At 43.0% G+C, this 19,011-nt stretch overlaps 1 protein-coding gene across 4 annotated transcripts in view; it reads right to left on the reverse strand.

The window, feature by feature from the left end:
• Nucleotides 1–6,894: 6,894 nt before the first annotated feature.
• Nucleotides 6,895–19,011, reverse strand: part of PTPRB (protein tyrosine phosphatase receptor type B) — a 116,966-nt gene continuing 104,849 nt past the window's right edge. For 3 of the 4 annotated variants that reach the window (XM_038550010.1, XM_038550008.1, XM_038550011.1), the window contains 2 exons: nt 15,028–15,148; nt 6,895–12,575 (listed from right to left, as the gene is read on the reverse strand). In XM_038550010.1, coding sequence (XP_038405938.1) covers nt 12,553–12,575; nt 15,028–15,148 — 144 coding nt within the window. In that variant the 3' untranslated portion in view covers nt 6,895–12,552. The remainder of the gene's footprint in view (nt 12,576–15,027; nt 15,149–19,011) is intronic. The other variant, XM_038550009.1, reaches the window with a different exon arrangement.

A 19,011-nucleotide genomic window follows, 5' to 3' on the forward strand; every position in this document is an offset into this window, starting at 1 on the left:
TTCTGAAATATGGTTTATCTATTTCATCAGGGTAAATCATCATTGAAGAATTTAATGAAATTACTGAAACATTTGGGTTCAATATTTTTCATAGCTCCGCAGCGTGGTACATAAACCTCCTGATTTAAAAACTTGGTGGGAAAAAAAAATAATAAAAAATAAAAACTCGGTGGATGGGACCCAGCAATCTGTGTTTCAGTAATAAGCCCATTCTGATGCACACCGGAGTTTGGGAACCCCTGGCGGAGGGGTTGAGTGTGGAGGGGTTGGGTGCGCTGGCTCCGAAGCTGGATTGTCTGGGCTTCAACCCTGGCTCTGCTATTTCTTGACTGTGACTCTTGGGTCTCAGTCTTTCATCTCATAGGATTTCTGGGAAGATTGAGTTCATTAAAGCCGGTTAGAATCCAATGAATGGTGCGGGGCACTTTGTTGAAATGTGGATATCCATAGGTATCTCTGTGTTATTATTATTATAATATCTGGAATTTGTCTCAAATGTGTTTGCTGGGTGCCTAGGAAAATCTGATCTCAGGTAGCTCACAGTCTAATAGGGAAAACAGAGCAACTAATCTCCACATAAGGTGCAACGGGCGGTAAGACCTCTCCACAGGTCCTGAAGTGATGCGGCAAGACAGGTTGGGGGGTCCGCGGTAGTCTCAGAGGTCAGGGGAGGGTCAGGGCCATTTACCAAGGCTTCTGGTATAGTAAAAAATGAGCTTGAAATTAAAAAAAAAAAGTCCAAAGAGGTTTGTGAAAATCGTTTAACTCCCAAAATAATGAAAAAATTTCTTTTAAACATTTCTTTACAAAGTGTGATAGGTGGACCCATCCAACAATGGGCCCAGATTGGAAGTAGTGAAGCGCGGCTCTGTGTTTAACCTGGAGACAAGTCAAAGGGCCACGTCTGTGACCTTCTGTGAAGCCGTGGCCTGGGCTGGTGACCTGCCCGCCGCCTGTGACGGCGGGTCGGAGGATGGCGAGCACCAGCTTGAGGGGCATGAGGGGGCAGGCCCTGGTTGCAGGGCGAGGAGCGGCCGCCTGGGGACGGGGACCTGGGGATGGGGGCCTGGGAAAGGGGGACCTGGGGATGGGGACCTGGGGATGGGGGCTTGGGGATGGGGGACCTGGGGATGGGGACCTGGGGACGGGGACTTGGGGATGGGGGACCTGGGGATGGGGACCTGGGGACGGGGGGCTTGGGGATGGGGGCTGTCGCCTGGGGACGGGGACTGCGGGCACCTAGCCTGTGCAGCCACCAGGCCGTGGGTCCCAGGTCAGGTGCGGATGGACGGCGGCTTCGCCAACTGCGTGGAGAGGGTGCCTGGCCCCATGGAAGGATGGACCCACACAGAGAACCTCTGGGCCGGGCTCAGATGAGGCTGGGACGCGGGGCGACAGCGCTGGGGACAGGGCCACCTGGGGGGCGCAGGACGCCCTGAGGGGCCGGGGGTTTGAGGCTGGGGTGAGCGCAGGGTGGACTCCCCTGCCCGCGAAGGGGGCGCGCAGGCGTGGGTGGCCATGGGGGACCGGGCCGGGGACACCCCAGGGCCCGGGGGGGCCCACCTCCCGGTCAGCACGTCCCCGTGGTGGAGCTCGGCTGTCATCCAGGTGGCCCGTGCTGCCCGGCTCCCTGCCTGCGGCTTCCCGCCGCCTTGAACCCTGGAGTGAGACCTGGACCTCTGTCCCCCTCCGGCCAGGCTGGGGGTGCGGACGTGCCAGCCCTGGAGTTTTGGGGGCCCCCGTCGTTTGGGCCTGAGCTGCGGCCTCTGGTCCTTCGGGTCCTGTGAGTTGGCAGCTGCTTTTTGGAGCCTCTCTTCTGCCTTCTTGGTGGCTTCCTCTTTGTGGTCACTTGTCTTTCCATCTGGCTCTGAGTTGACAGCCGGCTCTGCACGGGACAGTCTTGGTCCCTCCGCACGAAGGACTTCCCCGTCACCCGGAGGAGCGATTAGCGGCCCAGCCCAAGGCCCGGGGGTGGTGGCGGGGGTGGCGGTAGCAAGGGTGGCCGTCCTGGCCGCTAGCGATCTATCGCATTTAGTGTAAACTGCCGGCGGGGACATCAGCACCGGGACTGGTGTGCCTTCTAACAAGAGTCAGTAGGGCGAGTGGAGGGAAGTGGTTTGTAGCCCGCGAGTGGGGCTGAAAACGGAATGGGAAGTTGGGGGCCTGGGTGGAGCTGAGCGCACCTCTCTCCAGCCCGAGGCGCAGGGGAAAGTGGTTGAGGACGCGCTACAGAGTTCACCCCCGTGTTCAAGGCATTGGCTAGCTCGGTGACCTCGAGCAAGAGCTCTGCCTTATTCGCTGTGCCTCAGTTTCTTCATGGGTAGAATGGGAAGGAATTGTAGTCCCTCCCTTACTTGGTGTTGGGGGGTTAATGGAGATAATGCGGATAAAGCAGCTCGATTGCTGGCTGGCACGGAACAAGAGTGGCCAACATCTATTAAGTGCTTATCCTGTGTTAACGCTCAAAAATGTCACACGTTACTATTCCTCTTTGTCACGCAGGGTGTGATAGAGCTTCTTCTCCAAGAGCTAGCTTGGATGATGCGAAACTGCAAACAGAGAGGCTGCCCAAACCCCACGCGGCATAGCACACATCTGCAGCGCTCGGGGCCCATTCAAACACACGTTACTAGGCCCCAACGCCAGACTCTCGGAGTCAGTAAGACTTGGGGGGAAGAGGGGGCGGATGTGAGTCTGAGAATTTGCATTTCTCACCAGGTCTCAAGTGGTGCCTTCGCTGTGGGTCTGCATACCCCGCATACCCCGCACACCCTGCATACCCTGCATACCCTGGCATAGATGGAGAGGTCCACATTTTGAAGTGAGAAGCTTTCAGACTGGAAACTGAGCTGTGGCCCTGGGTGGTCTTGGGCACATTACTTTGTCTCTTTAAACTTCAGATTTCTTGTTTCCAATGTACGTCTACGAGCTAGGGCGTGCAGAGAGTTAAATTAGATCCAGGGGGAGAGAGCGCTTAGCATAGAGTTGCTGCACGAAATGCTTGGCTACTGTTCCTGTTCTGCTTAATTTTGAGCAGCATCTCGGTCTTCCTGATGCCTCGACTTCCTTATCCATAAAGCAGGAACATGGAGTGACCTACAGGACGTGGCGGGTGAAGGCATTCAGTAGACAGTTGCCTTAATGTCACGCCTTTGAGACCATCCTAGAGATTAAGCACGCGGCCTTCTGTAGGCCGGTAAGTGGCACTTGGAATGCCTTTCTCTCAGGTTAAATTAGGAAGTCTGAAGTCTGAAACGCTCGAAAGCTCCTTCAGATTCTCTCACCTTTCATTTTATTCCCTTGTTGCCTTCTGCCCACAGTCTTCCACCAAAGCAGATCGTTCCTTTTATTTCTCTTCTGTCTTGTTTTGTTTGCCTTTATTTATTGCTAATGTGCTATTTGCTGGAAGACAGTTTCCTTCCCTGAACATCTGACAAGAGTGGGGGAAGGCGCATCTGCTTGGGTGACAACTGGACCAGGGATCACTGGCAGGTTCTTTAGGAATAAAATATGGCTTAGAGATTTAATTTATATGTGTTACAAATGATAGTTTTTGGTGAGGTTAGATTTGAGAATGTTTCCTGGCTTCTGAACTTTTCTACTTGTACTGCCCTTTGTTTTTATTTCATTGCTTTTAATTTAAATGCAATTCATTAACATATAGCGTATTAGTAGTTTCAGAGGTAGAGGTCATTGATTCATCAGTTGTGTGTAACACCCTGTGCTTATCACGTCACATGCCCTCCCATCACCCAGTTACCCCATCCCTGGTCCCTTCCCTTCAGCAATCCTCAGTTTGTTTCCTTTGATTAAGGGTCTCTTACGGTTTGTCTTCCTCTCTGATTTTGTCTTGTTCTATTTTTCCCTCTCTTTCCCCATGCTCTGTTTTGTTTCTTAAATTCCACATATGAGTGAGATCATAGGATAATTGGCTTTCTCTGATTGACTTATTTTGCTTGTCATAATACCCTTTAGTTCATCCACGTCATTGCAAATGGCAAGATTTCATTTTTCTGATGGCGGAGTAATATTCCATTGTGTTTTTATAGACCACATCTTCTTTATCCATTCATCCGTCCATGGACATCTGGGCTCTTTCCACTATTTGGCTATTGTGGACATCGCTGCTATAAACACTGGGGTGCAGGTGCCCCTTTGGATCACTACATTCATATCTTTGGGGTAAATCCCCAGTAGTGCAATTGCTGGGTCATAGGGTCGCTCTATTTTCAACTTTTTGAATAAACTTCATACTGTTTTCCAGAGTGAATGTCCTTTGTTTTTATAGTTGTATTGTCCATTTTTTGTTTCTGATTTTTGTTATTGTTGTTTTTTACCTTAGTTCTTTGGCAAGCCCTAAGACACAGAACCTTCTTGGCCACCAAGAAGGCTTGCAGTAGGATAGCAGAGACAGTAACCATATTTCTTTGCTAGCTCTTTCTTAAAGACTAAAATGGATGCCAAATTTATTCCTGGGGTCAAGAGCTCTCAGAGCAAAGAGAAAAATAATTTAATATAATTTATACAAAGGTTCTTGCATCACTGTAGTAAACACCCCTCAAAAGGAGGCAAGCTTTACTCAGATCAACAATTTTCTAGTGTATTAGTACAATTTTCCTTTGGAGATATTGGGTTGGGAAGATAGTGAGCATGGCCTTTGGAGTTGGTTACCTCCTTTAGTAAAAAGGTGAAGGTTACCTCCTATGTAGAACCACCTCTGCATGGTTTTCTCTATTACTCAAACTTGAATTTTACTGGTTAATTATTACTCTTCTATTATGAATGCTCCTTTTATTGCCAACATCACGATCTTGTAAACCTTTCAAAATCTAGCTGTATAACCTCTTCTGGTTTTAGCTGGTTTGATTTAATTAGCTTTAATGATGTTTTATAATAGTCTTCTGTTGGAAAGTCATGTTTTCTCTTTTTCCATCCAAAAAGCTTTTTCAGGGCAGCCCAGGGTGGCTCAGCGGTTTAGCGCCTGCCTTCGGCCCGGGGCGTGATCCTGGGGACCTGGGATCGAGTCCCACATCGGGCTTCCTGGATGGAGCCTGCTTCTCCCTCTGCCTCTTTCTGTGTCTCTCCTGAATAAGTAAATAAAATATCAAAAAAAAGAAGAAGAACATAACTTTAAGAAAACAAAAACAAAAAGAAAAGCTTTTTCAGCTTTAAGATTGTGATGGCTTTGCTAAGGCGTGACTCTAAAATATAGTCTGAGATTTGTCTGAGAAATGGATGTCTTCAGATGTATGAGATATAAAAATAAGAGGAATAATTACACAATATGCTGAAAGTTCCATTGAAGATTTTGTCTCAGTGTTGGAGATGGAGCTATAACCACTGGTTCCTGAGCAGATTTTCTTTTTTTTTTTTAAAGATTTTATTTATTTATTCATGAGAGACAGAGAGAGAGAGAGAGAGAGAGAGAAGAGAGAAAGGCAGAGGGAGAAGCAGGCTCCATGCAGGGAGCCTGACATGGGACTCGATCCTGGATCTCCAGGGTCAGACCCTGGGCTGCAGGCAGTGCTAAACTGCTGCACCACTGGGGCTGCCCCTGAGCAGATTTCCTATTTGTGTATATTTACATGCAGATGGGTGGAGTCCTTCCCTGAGAGTAGGAGGAAGACAAGCTTCAATTCTAGCAGTATCCAATTTTGCTGAATCACTTTTAAATTTGGCTCTTGGTTTCCATCATCGTCCATCCATAAGGTGGCTCTCCTCGCTCTAACATTTTGTGATTTTGGAAGACGTGACAAAAATGCTAAGTGATTAGTCAGATTCTTTTTTTTTTTTTTTAAGATTTTATTTATTCATTAGAGAGAGCTCACAGGGATGTCAGTGGGGGGAGGGGTAAGGGAAGAGGAAGAGAGAGAATCTCAAGCAGACTCGGTGCTGAGCCCCATGCAGGGCCCAATCTCATGACCCTGAGATCATGACCTGAGCCAAAATCATGAGTCAGAAGCTTAACGGACTGAGCCACCCAGATGCCCCTACTTCAAATTCTTGTTATTCTATTTCATTTTATTTAAGAGGGAGAGAGAGAGAGAGCAAGACTGCAAGAGCAGGGAGGGGGAGAAGCAGACTCCCCACTGCTTGATCCCAGGACCCTGGGGTGATGACTTGAGCTGAAGGCAGGTGCTTAAGTTACTGAGCCACCCAGGTGTCCCAGTTCAAAATTTTAAAGAGTCAATTCTATCAAACAAGCAGCTATTTCGGAAAAAAGGAAAATTGTGCCAAACAAACAGCTACTTTGGAAAAAAATGAAAGTGCAGCCTCATAAGTCAAGTTGTTTTGTTACCTTATTTGAATTGAGAAACCGTTTTAAAGTGGAGGATTGCTCTGATGTGATGGTTTTATATGTAAATCTGTTCTTGCACATTTAAAAAAATGGAGATTTCTGTGAGTAAGTTGTAGAAAAATGAAATACTGAAGTTGTGAAGGACACTGATCTTTCAACTGAAATGTGAAAAGGCAAAGGGCAAAATAATAATTCTGGAAATAGGCGCAGCAGCCCTTTACCAAATGTCACACTGCCTGCTAACGTGTGAAGTGCTTCTGAAGGGCTCACGGTGATCCCGCTGGGGCAGCGCCTCTGAGAACACACCGACACTGTTGGTAATAGATGGCATTTTGGTTACTAATGAACCAAAGAACTGAAAACAAGAACTGGGTTGGAGACCGTCAACTAGAGAGTCTATTATAATGTACACGATAACCTAGGGAACCAGCTCAGCACTCGCAGGAATAAAGGTTAAGACAACTATGTTCTTATGATAATGGCCTGGAAGGTTTTTCTCACTTAAAAGCAGTCACATCTGACCTTTCTTCTGAGCAGAGAAGGACGACAGAGATTGACAAATGAGGAACAGGTGAAGAGAAGCCAGGACACTTTGCTTCAACAAACAGCAGTTTTATTCCTGTACTAGTGAGAAGGTATGTAAGGTGGTACTAGGTAGCTTTTTTGACCACAGTTACAAATGTGAAAATATATTAAGCAAATACATAATTTAAATAGGAAGACTAGAGAAGTTCTTTGTTCAACTAGAGCCGGTTAGAAACACAGTATTGCGGGGAGGTACAATAGTATGAAAAAATAAAATCATCTACTGCCATTTTAAATAACCAGATTTGCAGAGAAAGAATACATGATATTAAAAACATAAAAGTGCTCTATTATAGAACATAATATGTTCACTTGCTGGATTTATTTACAGTGTTTACTCAAGCCGCACGTAACTCAAGGAATAGCTAGCTGAACCTCCTTGGACCGTAGTGGATGGTGGTTTTGGACTCTGGCTACCTAACATTCAAAGTACTGGGCCAGCAGCAGTTTCTGATCAAGAAACATATGCTGAATGTGTGTGCCGTGAAATAATTTCTACAAGGTAGCACCAGAGACAAGATTGAAGACTTGATCCTTGTCTTTGTAGAATTTATCAGCCTGATGGGTCCTACATGGGGGACCAGAGCTCAAGGGCCCTTCAGGCAAGAACACGGGTGCACCCGGTAGTCAGTGTGGCTGAGAGCAAGAACTTTCACAAGGGCCGCTGCAGACTCTCCCCAGACTTGCAGAGGGAACACTGTCCCACTGTGCTACACACTCCTAACACTACAACTGCATATGCTCCTTTCTGCTGGGATGCTTATTTACTGGCTCAGCTATTAAAATACAACATCTCACGCATAACACAAAGCTTGCTCTTAGGGCGAAGACGGTCTTTCCTAAAAGACATTACTTAAGGCAGAGAGAACAGCCATAGCTAACATTTTTTGACATGACTCTAGAAGGGGCACATTACATTTGTCTGACATTATTCACAGTGTTCAACAACTTATTTTCGTAACTTATGTGAGATCATGTACATTGGCATATAGGCTATAAAAATAATCTTTGGTAAATCTGTTAATAGATTTCTTGATCTCCATTACATAAACCTCTATTTTTAAGAGCATTCACTAACAATTTCCTTATCTCATGAATGTATCTATATAGGCAACCTTTAAAAAAAATAAAATGCCTTATTTTTGTTGCATACATTTATTCCTAGGGAGCCTCCCTACAAGTCAAGAGTATTCTTTTAGTCAGAAATATTTCCATTGCTAGAAACATTTTTAGAACAGAGCAGATTTCTGCTATTACCATGGCTGTATCAAATGTTACCCTGCATTTTAACTAAAATGGCCACTTTCAAAGGCATCATCCACTACAAGAATCTAAGGTAGTGTGGTTGGATTCCAAGCTAAGTCCATGTAGTCAAACACATGGTCAATTCACAAAACTAAATGAATCTCAATTCAGTTGCTTAATTGGCTAAATCATCTGGCTGATGAAATAAGAGAGCACCCCCCCCCCCCCACCAAGGATAATATGTCCTAATAGAAATACGACATTCTTCTGAGAATAGTCTGGACACAGAGAAAGGATGCCATTTTGTCTTCCGGATGACATCTGGTTAGATTCCCTTTCTCAGATATTTCCCCTTCTTCGTATCATTTCATTTGTTTTCTGCAGTCATGGTTTACAGATTTTCCTCTGATATGAAACCTTCCTTGAATACTTGATGTGATTTGAAATCTTGGGTTAAAAATATTCAGAAATGTAACAGGGCTTTTGGGCTGATTAGGGCCTTTCCACTCTGACTCTTCCTAGGTGTGAGGTGGGGTCGAGGGCTGCTCACGGCCATCTGGGGGAGGACCAGCCATTCCTTCTTGCCACTCTGTCTTGGCTGGTGAATTACTTTCATTTCCTCTGTGAAATGGAACCTGGACAGTCCTTGAACTACTACCTCAAACAAGCAGCTTATTTCCTATTGCCTTTCAATACCAGGTCACGTTTGGGGTGGCTCAGGTGAGTGGACTGAAACTCTAGAGCCTCCCAGGGCTGGGGCCAGGTCCTATCATTTGCTGTCACACAGATCCGGCCAGCTTAGACTTCTAGGTTCCAATCTCAGAGACTCAGAAAGCCAAGTAATTTGGAATTCAGTATATGGCCAGTAATTTTCTTGCAAAAAAGTAAGGAGAATATTTAATATAAGAAACTGGATCCTGAGACACTAAGGCAAGAGATTCAGAGTGTGAAGTATAGCATGTGAGGTCTATTTTTGTATTGCTGGACATCTGCTTGGTGGTTTCATATTATTTTCACATGTCATTTTGGGCTTTCCTCCAAGAGGTAATAACAAAATTAATTAAAGACCCTTCCAAATAAAACTGTCCCCAACATGTCTGTGGGCCATGACCATTTTAGTATGTCACAGCGAAACCATGGTCACCTCTGCTATAACGTGGAGCCTGAGAAGACTATGAAATGCCAGTGAGTTGAAGGAGATAAAATGAACAGAAAATAAAATCACATTCGACTGGGAAAGCAAACATGCTCAAAAGAGGAGAAGGCAACAAGTTGTGAAAAAGAGGGACTCCGAAGTGTTAAGAGATGGTGAATTGCTCAGGACAAATATGTGCAGGCCCAGACAGGGAGATGAGCCTTTGAAAACTCTGATTCAAGAGCTGAAAACCTGGCTGCTATCCAGGGAGCAGCAGAATGATAATAGGAAATCGATTTAATGAGTAGAGATTAAAGGTGTTAATTATAAAGAACTTGGATAAATAATTATTAAGATGCAAGACGGGACTCTCCTAAGATGTGATAGCTCACAAGCACTTTGACGGCTGGGTGATTCAAGTGTAGTGGACAGGTGCAAACAGGATGCCCACCACGGCAGGAAATGGAATGTTTACCAAGACCTAACACATGATGGGATTATATTAAAATATGTCCAATCGAGATGAATGTCAAGGAAACCTTCCCCCCCCCCCTAAATTTAATAAACAGATCAACTAGATAATGTATTTAGTCCTTGGCGGTGGCAGGAGGGAAGATAGTGAAATATTTGTTGCTAAGGAGATTTAAAATTAGACAGGTGGAGGGTAGGAATAAATATTTCCTGGATTAGACTGAAAGAACATACAGTTTTTCCTTGCCGCGTCCATTTCCATAACAGTGATGCCACCCAAGATACACCGGGGTACGCGAACGGTATTTACTGTTACAGACGTGTAGGGTTTTTTTTTTTTTTTTTTTCCCAACAGTTTTAATTCTTGGTTGGTGCAATGGATTGCTTTCTCTTCTCGATCTAGTGGTTTGCTATTTTTTTTTTTATTTTTTTTTATTTTTTATTTTTTTTAATTTTTATTTATTTATGATAGTCACAGAGAGAGAGAGAGAGGCAGAGACATAGGCAGAGGGAGAAGCAGGCTCCATGCACCGGGAGCCTGATGTGGGATTCGATCCCGGGTCTCCAGGATCGCGCCCTGGGCCAAAGGCAGGCGCCAAACCGCTGCGCCACCCAGGGATCCCCTAGTGGTTTGCTATTAAAGCAGCTTCAGCGTCTGCCCTTTTTTTGTGCCCTGGTCTGCTTGCCTCTTTCGCTGGCTCCCCAAGGTCCTCTTTCAAGCGTAATTGGAAATAGTAACAACAACCCTAACTTGACTGTTGGGATACATTTTCTTTGTTGAGTAGAAATGAGTCCTTTCTAGGACGGTACCTAGCAGGTTACAGGCACTCGGTTAAACTTTTCTGAATGAATGAAAGGCCCCAAATGGATTTCTTTTTCCATGTGTTACTGTGCTTTGTGCCAAGCAGCATTGGTTTAAAAAATCTGTTTTCTCCTGCTTTTTCTTTTTCTTTTTTTTCGTGCAGGGAAAGTTATTCCTAATTGACACCACATCTCCTAAATCTCTGACCTCTGTTTTCTTCCGGGTGGTACATCCGCTACCCTTACATACATATTGTTCCTTTGCGTTTCTAGAAGATGCACCTAGTTCCCTGAAACAGGAGCAGGACCTAACACTGCCATTCCACAAGGGCATTGAGCATAAGGAGGCTGTGAAAACATGGAATCCTTTTATTACTCTTCACATTTTTTCTTGTAAAGTTTTCCCCTGTTTTTATAAACTGCAAGTAGCCCTGGAGAGTTTGTGTGTGTGTGTGTGTGTGTGTGTGTAAATTTACATAACCATAAATAACTATTTTGGCTATATTTGATGATTGTCATTTATACCCATTATATTACTTTTGGGACTTTACAGTATGTAGCAAAAAGACACACTTTGACATGTATTCTTTCTGCAGTTGAAGCTGTGAGGTCAACAACTTTCATCTCTAATTCTTGGGTTTATTATGGAGAAATTTGTAGGTGAGAAAAAGGCAAACATCCTAGCTCATTTCTCAAGTAGCCATGAAGATTCTCTATAGATGATACCTTTCAAATTGTCCCCAGAAGCACCCTCAGAACTGGACCTTGGGGAGGGTAATGCCTACTTTCTAACCCACTGAAATTTGTTATAGTCAAAATAGGCACAACTAGTGAAGAGAAACTTGGCTTTTATGTTAAATGCATCTTCAGGTGATTACTGCTATTTTGACCTCAGTGACTTACTAGAAAAGTCTTTTGGGAATTTCTATATTAAGCACCACTAATTTTTTTTTTTAACGAACTATATATGACATTGCTATAAAGATGTTAATATCAAGTTTTTGATCAGAAATATAATCTGCTACAACAATCCTCTTTAAACGGGAAAACCAAGTATGAGTGACATAATTCTGGCATTTCCAGGAATGCAGCCCACTAGCAATGAGACAAAGATGAGCGTCATCATCAACCACGTACTCTTTATAGTTCGGGTGTGTGTGGTTCACACACTACGAATGTAGTAAATAATCTCCAGTCACTACGGACAGCACTTTGCATGTTGATTTGGTTTCCAGTTAAGGGTACAGGAGGCAATCTTCTCGATACAAGGAATTCATCTCTTCTGTTTGGATCGTTCTCTCTCAGAATCCTCAACCCTGCAGCCTGGACCACTCTGTAAATTATGTGGCCCCTGAACTGACCACTTTGGCTTGAACCTCTGGCAGGCGAAGGGGGAGAGATGAACTAGCTTAGCAATAACCACCTACTTCAGCTTTGGTGCTGCTTAATCCGGTTTTGACTGTTACATTCGTCCAAATAACATTTGGATCATCTTCAGATCCCTAGATTCCTAGAAGAGCAATGCAGGAAAGCCAGCTGTATTACATGCTTTCTCCAGCCCTGCCCTCTATCCTGACCAGCAGATATCAAAACAGGTCAAAACCGTGGCCCATGGGATCACCTCTGCAACCCCTTCCAGACATATGTTACCGGTAGTCCTGTTACACAGGCTGAATTAGTTTACGTAGAACAATCCATGAACACTTTAGTGTGGAAAAATAGTATTATATAAAGCTTAATATTAAACATTATGAAAAAATACATATGTACAGAAGAAACTACAAAATACAACTATGTACAATAATATCTGTTACCTTTAAATTACATAAATTCTTTAAAATTCTGCAGATTAATAAATTATACATTGTATCAACAGAAATAGCTGACACCTCTGTGGGGCATGAAGCAAGTTTTTTTTTTTTTTTTTGATTTTTGTTTTGTTCTGTTTTTTTGTTTTGTTTTTGTTTTTAAATCACGCAGTGAATACATTTTATCCGAGAGATCTTCAGATACATTCTCAATGCCTTGAATAGCCCGTGTCTGAAAGGAAGGACATTGTAGTTAGAGATGGAGCAGGGTGTGTCATAGTCATTTGTTCCATTTATGAAGATTACAAATGGATAAGACTAGCGGAAATGACTAAAGTCCAATATGGTTTAGGGCGAGAGCATCATTGTGGGGTCCAGGTCATTCCATTCAGAACCACAGATTACGAGAATTAAGGGACCAGTAATTCTAGTCCATCCTCTCTGATTATATAGATGCACCCACGGGCCCAGAGAGGCAGAGGGACCCACTTAGGGTTACACAGCTTGGTAATCTGTGTTAGTGCCAGAGCTAGGACCTGAATCCTAACTTTCAGACACCTGAAGCTAATCACACCATAGCTGGCTCTCCCAGGAGCACCCAAGATGACTTCAAACAAACAAACAAACAAACAAACAAACAAACACGACTCTCACACAAATCATAACAAGACAAAGAAATCTCCCCGATCCCCCAGAGCTCCCTCCATCCTGGAGCTTCTTAAAGGATGTGACATGCAAAAACCTTAATTTGTAACACATATAAATTAGGGAGCAATAATTTATAATCCAAGAGAATTATTGATTAACAAAGGACCCCTTTAAATGGCAGCTGTCTCATATATATTTACTTCACAGATCATTAACTATGTACTGTCCTGGCTCAGTCACTGGATACGGAAGGTGCAGAGAACGAAACAAAATTGAAGATCAATTAGAAATGGAGATAAAATAATGTTTCGAGAAGGATCTAATTTTTAGATGGACACGGGTCCACATGCAAGGGATTGAGACCTAAACCAATAGCCATGTGAGTGCACCTTCTTGAAATGGACCTCCCGGCCCCAGTCAAGCCTTCAGATGACTGCAGCCTGGCCAACATCTTGACTACAGCATCATGAGTGACCCAACACCACCTGGCTAAGCTCCTCCAAATACCTGACCTATAGAAACTGTGAGAAAATAAATGCTGAGTTAAACTGCCAAGTTTTAGGGTAATTTGTTAGGCAGTAGTAGATAACTAATACAATGTAACTTCGAATTTGCAGTTAGCCTTTGTGATAAGTTAGGTCTAAATGATTGTTTAGAATGGGAAAAGGCATAGAGACCCTTTACTTGTCAAGTAATTACCGTCTGATCAAAGCAGTGCCTCTTAGTTTATACAGTTTTACTAAAATTTTTGTTTTAAAAATGTGACATACTATTCTAGAAAATGAGGTACATAAAACAGAAGAAAAATCATATATTATTGTGCTGGTTTGAGAACTTTGTTTTATTTTTGTGGTTTATTTCTTTCTAGTCTTTTATTCCCATGTGTTGTTTGTTTGCTCTACTTTTTTTTGTTTGTTTGTTTTGTTTTTTGTTAGAGAGAGAGGATCTTTTTTAAAAAAAGATTTATTTGAGAGAGAGAAAGAGAGGGAGAGATAGGGGAGGGGCAAAGGGAGAAAGAGAGAGGGAATCTTTTTTTTTTAAGATTTTATTTATTTATTCATGGGAGACACAGAGAGAGAGAGAGAGAGAGAGGCAGAGACACAGGAAGAGGGAGAAGCAGGCTCCCTGCGGGGAGCCCGATGCGGGACTCGATCCTGGGACTCCAGGATCACACCCTTGGCTGAAGGCAGGCACCAAACTGCTGAGCCACCCAGGGATCCCATGAATCTTTTTTTTAAAAAAATTATTTATTTATTTAAAAGAGAGAGAAAGAACAATCAGGAAGAGTAGAAGGAGAAGGAAAGAGAATCTCAAGCAGACTCTGCGCTGAGCATACAGCCCAATGCTGGGCTTGATCCCCTACCCCACGATCATCACCTGAGCCAAAACCAAGAGTCAGACACTTAACTGACTGAGCCACCCAGGCGCCCCTGCGTGTGTGTGTGTGTGTGTGTGTGTGTGTGTGTGTTTTAAACTCAGCATATTTATAAGAATATCCATGTTGTAATATCATTAAAAATACCATTTTTAATGACTGCATTGTATTCTATTAAATGAATGCACCATGGTGTGTTTAGTCTTCCATTAAACATTTGAGGTTTTTTTCACTTAAAATTTTAGCTATAAAAATTGTCATGAATAAAGTCTTTTCAGCACTTAGGTGACAAGAACGTAGTGAGGACTTTGATACATATGGCCAAATTCTTCTCCAAAGGGATTTTATAATCTGAATCCCCAGTTGTGATTTCAGAGCATCTTCCCTAGCACAGAGCCTTACTGCTTAGAAAAGAGTACCGTTAAGCAGAACTCTTAAGAGAGGGCATCCCAGGCCAGATAGGAAGAGCTACCACATGCAGTCTGTGCTCAGCTGTGGAGCTGGCCCCGCCCCCACTCTGCCTCTCCTCCCTTTTGCCACTCTTTAAGGGCCTTTGGGTGGAAGAAGAAAGGCCTGGTGCGCTTTGAAGAGGTTAGGTTATTAATAGTTTCTAGATACACCATATCTTGATAAATGAACTTATAAGTTATGAAGCTCCTACCTCTGTGATACTCTGGATTCACATTTTCGTAGATTGGAAACAAGGGGTTTTCTTGTTCACTCCGTAGCTTCCGTGCTCTGAGGACATCTCTTACGCACTGATGTAGGTATACGTACTGACACTATGAGAAAGCAGAGAATGTGTCAGAGGAAGGCAAATATTCTCAAGCATAAGAAAGATGAGAGACTCACAAAAATATCAAGAGTAGTGACATTCTATACGGTTAGCAAATTTCTTGATCATTTCACTAATAGTCTGTAGTACACAGCAGAGTCCTTTCTATTAGCACTAAGAAGAGAATAATAGTAATGAGGGAAGAGGTGGTGTTTATTTATTCCTTTTTATGTGCATGCATATTTAGGGAGTATGTTCTATGAGTGCCTAGAATTATGTCTGGCACATAGTCGGTCCTCTACAAATATTTGTAAATAGACGACTGACTACCAAACACTGTACTATGCATTTTACATAAGTTATCTCATTTGATTATTTTTACAATCTCATAAAGTAGATATAACTATCCATAGGAATGAAGACTCAGAGGAATTAAGTAACTTCTCACATAGCCAAGAAATGGGATCTGAGCAAATGATCCTAGGGTTCATATTCATGTTCTTTTCACTATACCAGTTTCCTTAGATGAATCCTAATTTCACTGCATAATTGAATAAGGAAATAATTTCACTGCATACCCTGTTTTTTTCCCTTTCTTTTGTGAGGATAATAAGAAAAAGAAGGTGTATACAATAGACCCCACCAAACCAAAGACTGTCGGTTCTTTGAGGGTAAGGTTAGTATCTTATCTATCTTGGTTTTCTTCACAAGGCAGACTCTCCAAGATGTTGGCTGATGACAAAGAACTACAGAAGGTTACACAGTGAGAACAGACTCACCTCTGTCAATTATCTGGGAACAATCTACTTTTGAAATAGAAACTAAGAAGAGTCAATGTTTTGGTGACCATAAAGATGCACCTGACAACATAGGCAGCCTTCCTTCCTACTAACAGAGCTGTCTAATAAAGAAAAGAATGTCCATGTGACCTCAGTGCTTGGCCTTGGGTTCCTTTAATGACATAGCAACTGCTCAGAGCCCATCCAGAGAAAGAGGAGGCGGGAAGGGAAGCCCAGTAGCATGCAAGAGACACTGGGCTCTTTGTCTGCCTCCAGCTGGCCTAAACTGAATCACGAGGCTTCTCGGGAAACATCTAGAAAACATCTGAGGTGTCTTCTAGAGCTAATATCCTTTGACCATTAAAGGGTATGAGACTCTGTGTTGCTATCAATTAGATGGATGTTGAAAAACGTTCCTGGATCCCACATTTAAGGTGATTCATGTGTTATTTTAAAGTATTTTAAAGGTTTGAGATACAAAGTGAGACTGTAAGATCTTTCCTCACCAACGAACTTTACAAGTGGACCAGTATTTATTTTCACGGGTTGACACTAGGCATTGCCTCTGATTGAAAGTCAGCCTGGTCATCTACCAAAGGGACTTCATGATATAGGTCTGGGATAGTCATTAGATTAGGATATATCAAAGAAATAAATCAATCATGAGTGAGGCCTGCATAAATATTGATTAACTATTCTCTGCATTTCTGAGTGTTATAAGTTTTTCATGCCACCTTGATCTTGAAAATTTGAGGAGAGTACTATCCTGAAAATGGTTGTTAGTATGGGAAGTTTCTTTGCCATCTTGAAAACAATCTACCAAATTATAGATAGATATTTCCTGTTTCCTTCCATCCAAAGCATGATTCATATTTTCAATTGTACTGGGATATCAAATTACTTTGGGACCTTAAAGTTCAGCTGTGAACAATTCTATTACATCTACGCTATGTCTTATTAATAAATTCTTCAACAATGATCCACTACGGCCTTTGAAACCAGTTAATATTCATTAATTTGCCTTGCCTTAAATATAAATTCTTCTTCTCCCAATAGAATGTCCTTTTGAAAATAATTACTACTAAAACCTCAGACTCTTAATGTGCTTCCCACTTCATTCTTAATGAAGAATAGAGTCTATTAGACTCTATGAAACTTGGATCATGAAAGATAATTTTTTGCTCTGTCTAGCTGACTTGTGAAGCCTCAATTGCATTCAATTTCATCAATAGTTGTAGTACTAAATAGTATTTATAGAATTAGACCTTGAGCTTTTCACAGTCCTTGAGTTCACAGTTTAGCAGAGGGGCAGATATGTGGACAAAAAATACCTATAAGGTGATAAATATAAGATCAAATTGTGTCTAAAGCTTCACATATAAGAAGAAATTGTCAAGTTCACTTTTTGGGGAGAGAGGTATCAATCTAAGGAGGAAGGTAAAAGTTTGTCCCAAAGAATGGGACATTCCAAGTGATGTAAATAACATGAATGAGCATATATATTCTGGAAACTGAGTAGTCTAGCATGGCCAAAATGTAGGGTGCATGAGCCATGGGAAAGCCCAAGGACAATCCCCCAAATGGGCACCAAAAATCTTGGTCCTACCATATCCCACTGTCTCCTCCTTCCAGAAAGCAGAAGAGATTAACAGACTGTGACTATCAACTCTTATTCTTTAACAACTTACTGCTTCACCTAAGTGTCTCTCTGGGAGTCAGGCCACAAATTTCCCCTAAGGCAGGCTAAAGGAAGGAGGGACACATTTGAAAATCTTCTGTCTAATGCCTCTTTGTTTAGAAATCCTTGCCCTTTGATATATTTATTAAAACTTGTGAAGACCCTTTGTATCCCAAAGAAGGTGGAATAAAATTAAAGTTGACTATTCCCATCGACCCAGAAAAGTAATATAAGGGGGTCTGAATGTCTTTCCTTCTTTGTTTCCTCTGGCTCAGCTGTGAATCACAGCCCTCTGCACCCACTCCCAGGACAAATGAGGCATACTAGGGCTGGGGCCAGGGCTTCTGGGACTACAAGAAGCCCACTCTGGGCAAGGAGTTACAACAGGACAGGTAATATGTGAATATTGTCTGGGATTTCACTTGATAAAAAGGAGAAAAAGAAAAAAAAAGGAGAGGCAAAATATTTCTTACCATAATATTTATCTCATTATAATCAAAAGAATCAAAGTTGATTCTGACCCAGGGAGGGAAACCATCCTTAATTTTGGCAGACCCTAAAACAATGGGGAGGGTGTTATGATATGAAACCGGAGCAATAAGTTGGGGGCCTAGTTATGAGAGGCCTGTATACAACAAGAGTGAGAGCCTGAACTTCATTCTACTGCAATGGAGAGCTTGCCAAAGTTTTTACACAGGGAGCTGCCACAGTGAGCAAAAGCACCATGTCGGTGGCAGTGGTGACAAAGTTGGTAGGGCAGAGGCTGGTGGCAGGAGACACACTGGGAGGTTGGCACAGAAGGGCCCAGTGAGAGCTGATAAACAGCTGAGCGAGGACAGTGGCAGTTGGGTGGGAGACAGAAGGAAGAGAAAGATGTCGGATACAATAGACAGGACTCCATGACTGCCTGAATGTGAGAACCCTGGGAAGAGACACCAGAATCCTAGTTTGGGCAAACACATGGAGGGCACGGGCATGGTGGCACCATTACCTGAACCTGGAAGAAGCAAGAGGGGGAGGAGTGCTTTCATTGTTACTCTTTGTTTAGAGACAGATAATTAGTTCAGTCCTGAGTTTTGTTGAGTTTGAAACAAATGCAAGGCTTCCAGGTAGGACTGTTTGGTAGGCAGGTTCTTAGCTCATTGTCGGAAAAGGAGAATGAGATTTGGGAAACGCAAGCATGTATGCGGTTCTGCAAGCCATGGGACATCACCAGGAATGAAGATCAAGAGAAGGGAGAGTAGCACCTTGAGGGCAGAACCATGGGGACCTCAAACATTCAAAAGGCAAGCTGAGGAAAGAGCACAGAATCCTGAGAGGTTAGGAGGAGAAGGGAATAGTGGAAAGAAGGAGATATATCCAAGACGGAGGAAGAGCTACGGCACATTGTGTCCCCCCCGCCCTGGAAGCCTG

The sequence above is a fragment of the Canis lupus genome, chromosome 10 (genome assembly GCF_011100685.1).
Source record: "Canis lupus familiaris isolate Mischka breed German Shepherd chromosome 10, alternate assembly UU_Cfam_GSD_1.0, whole genome shotgun sequence".
NCBI classification, from domain to species: domain Eukaryota; kingdom Metazoa; phylum Chordata; class Mammalia; order Carnivora; family Canidae; genus Canis; species Canis lupus.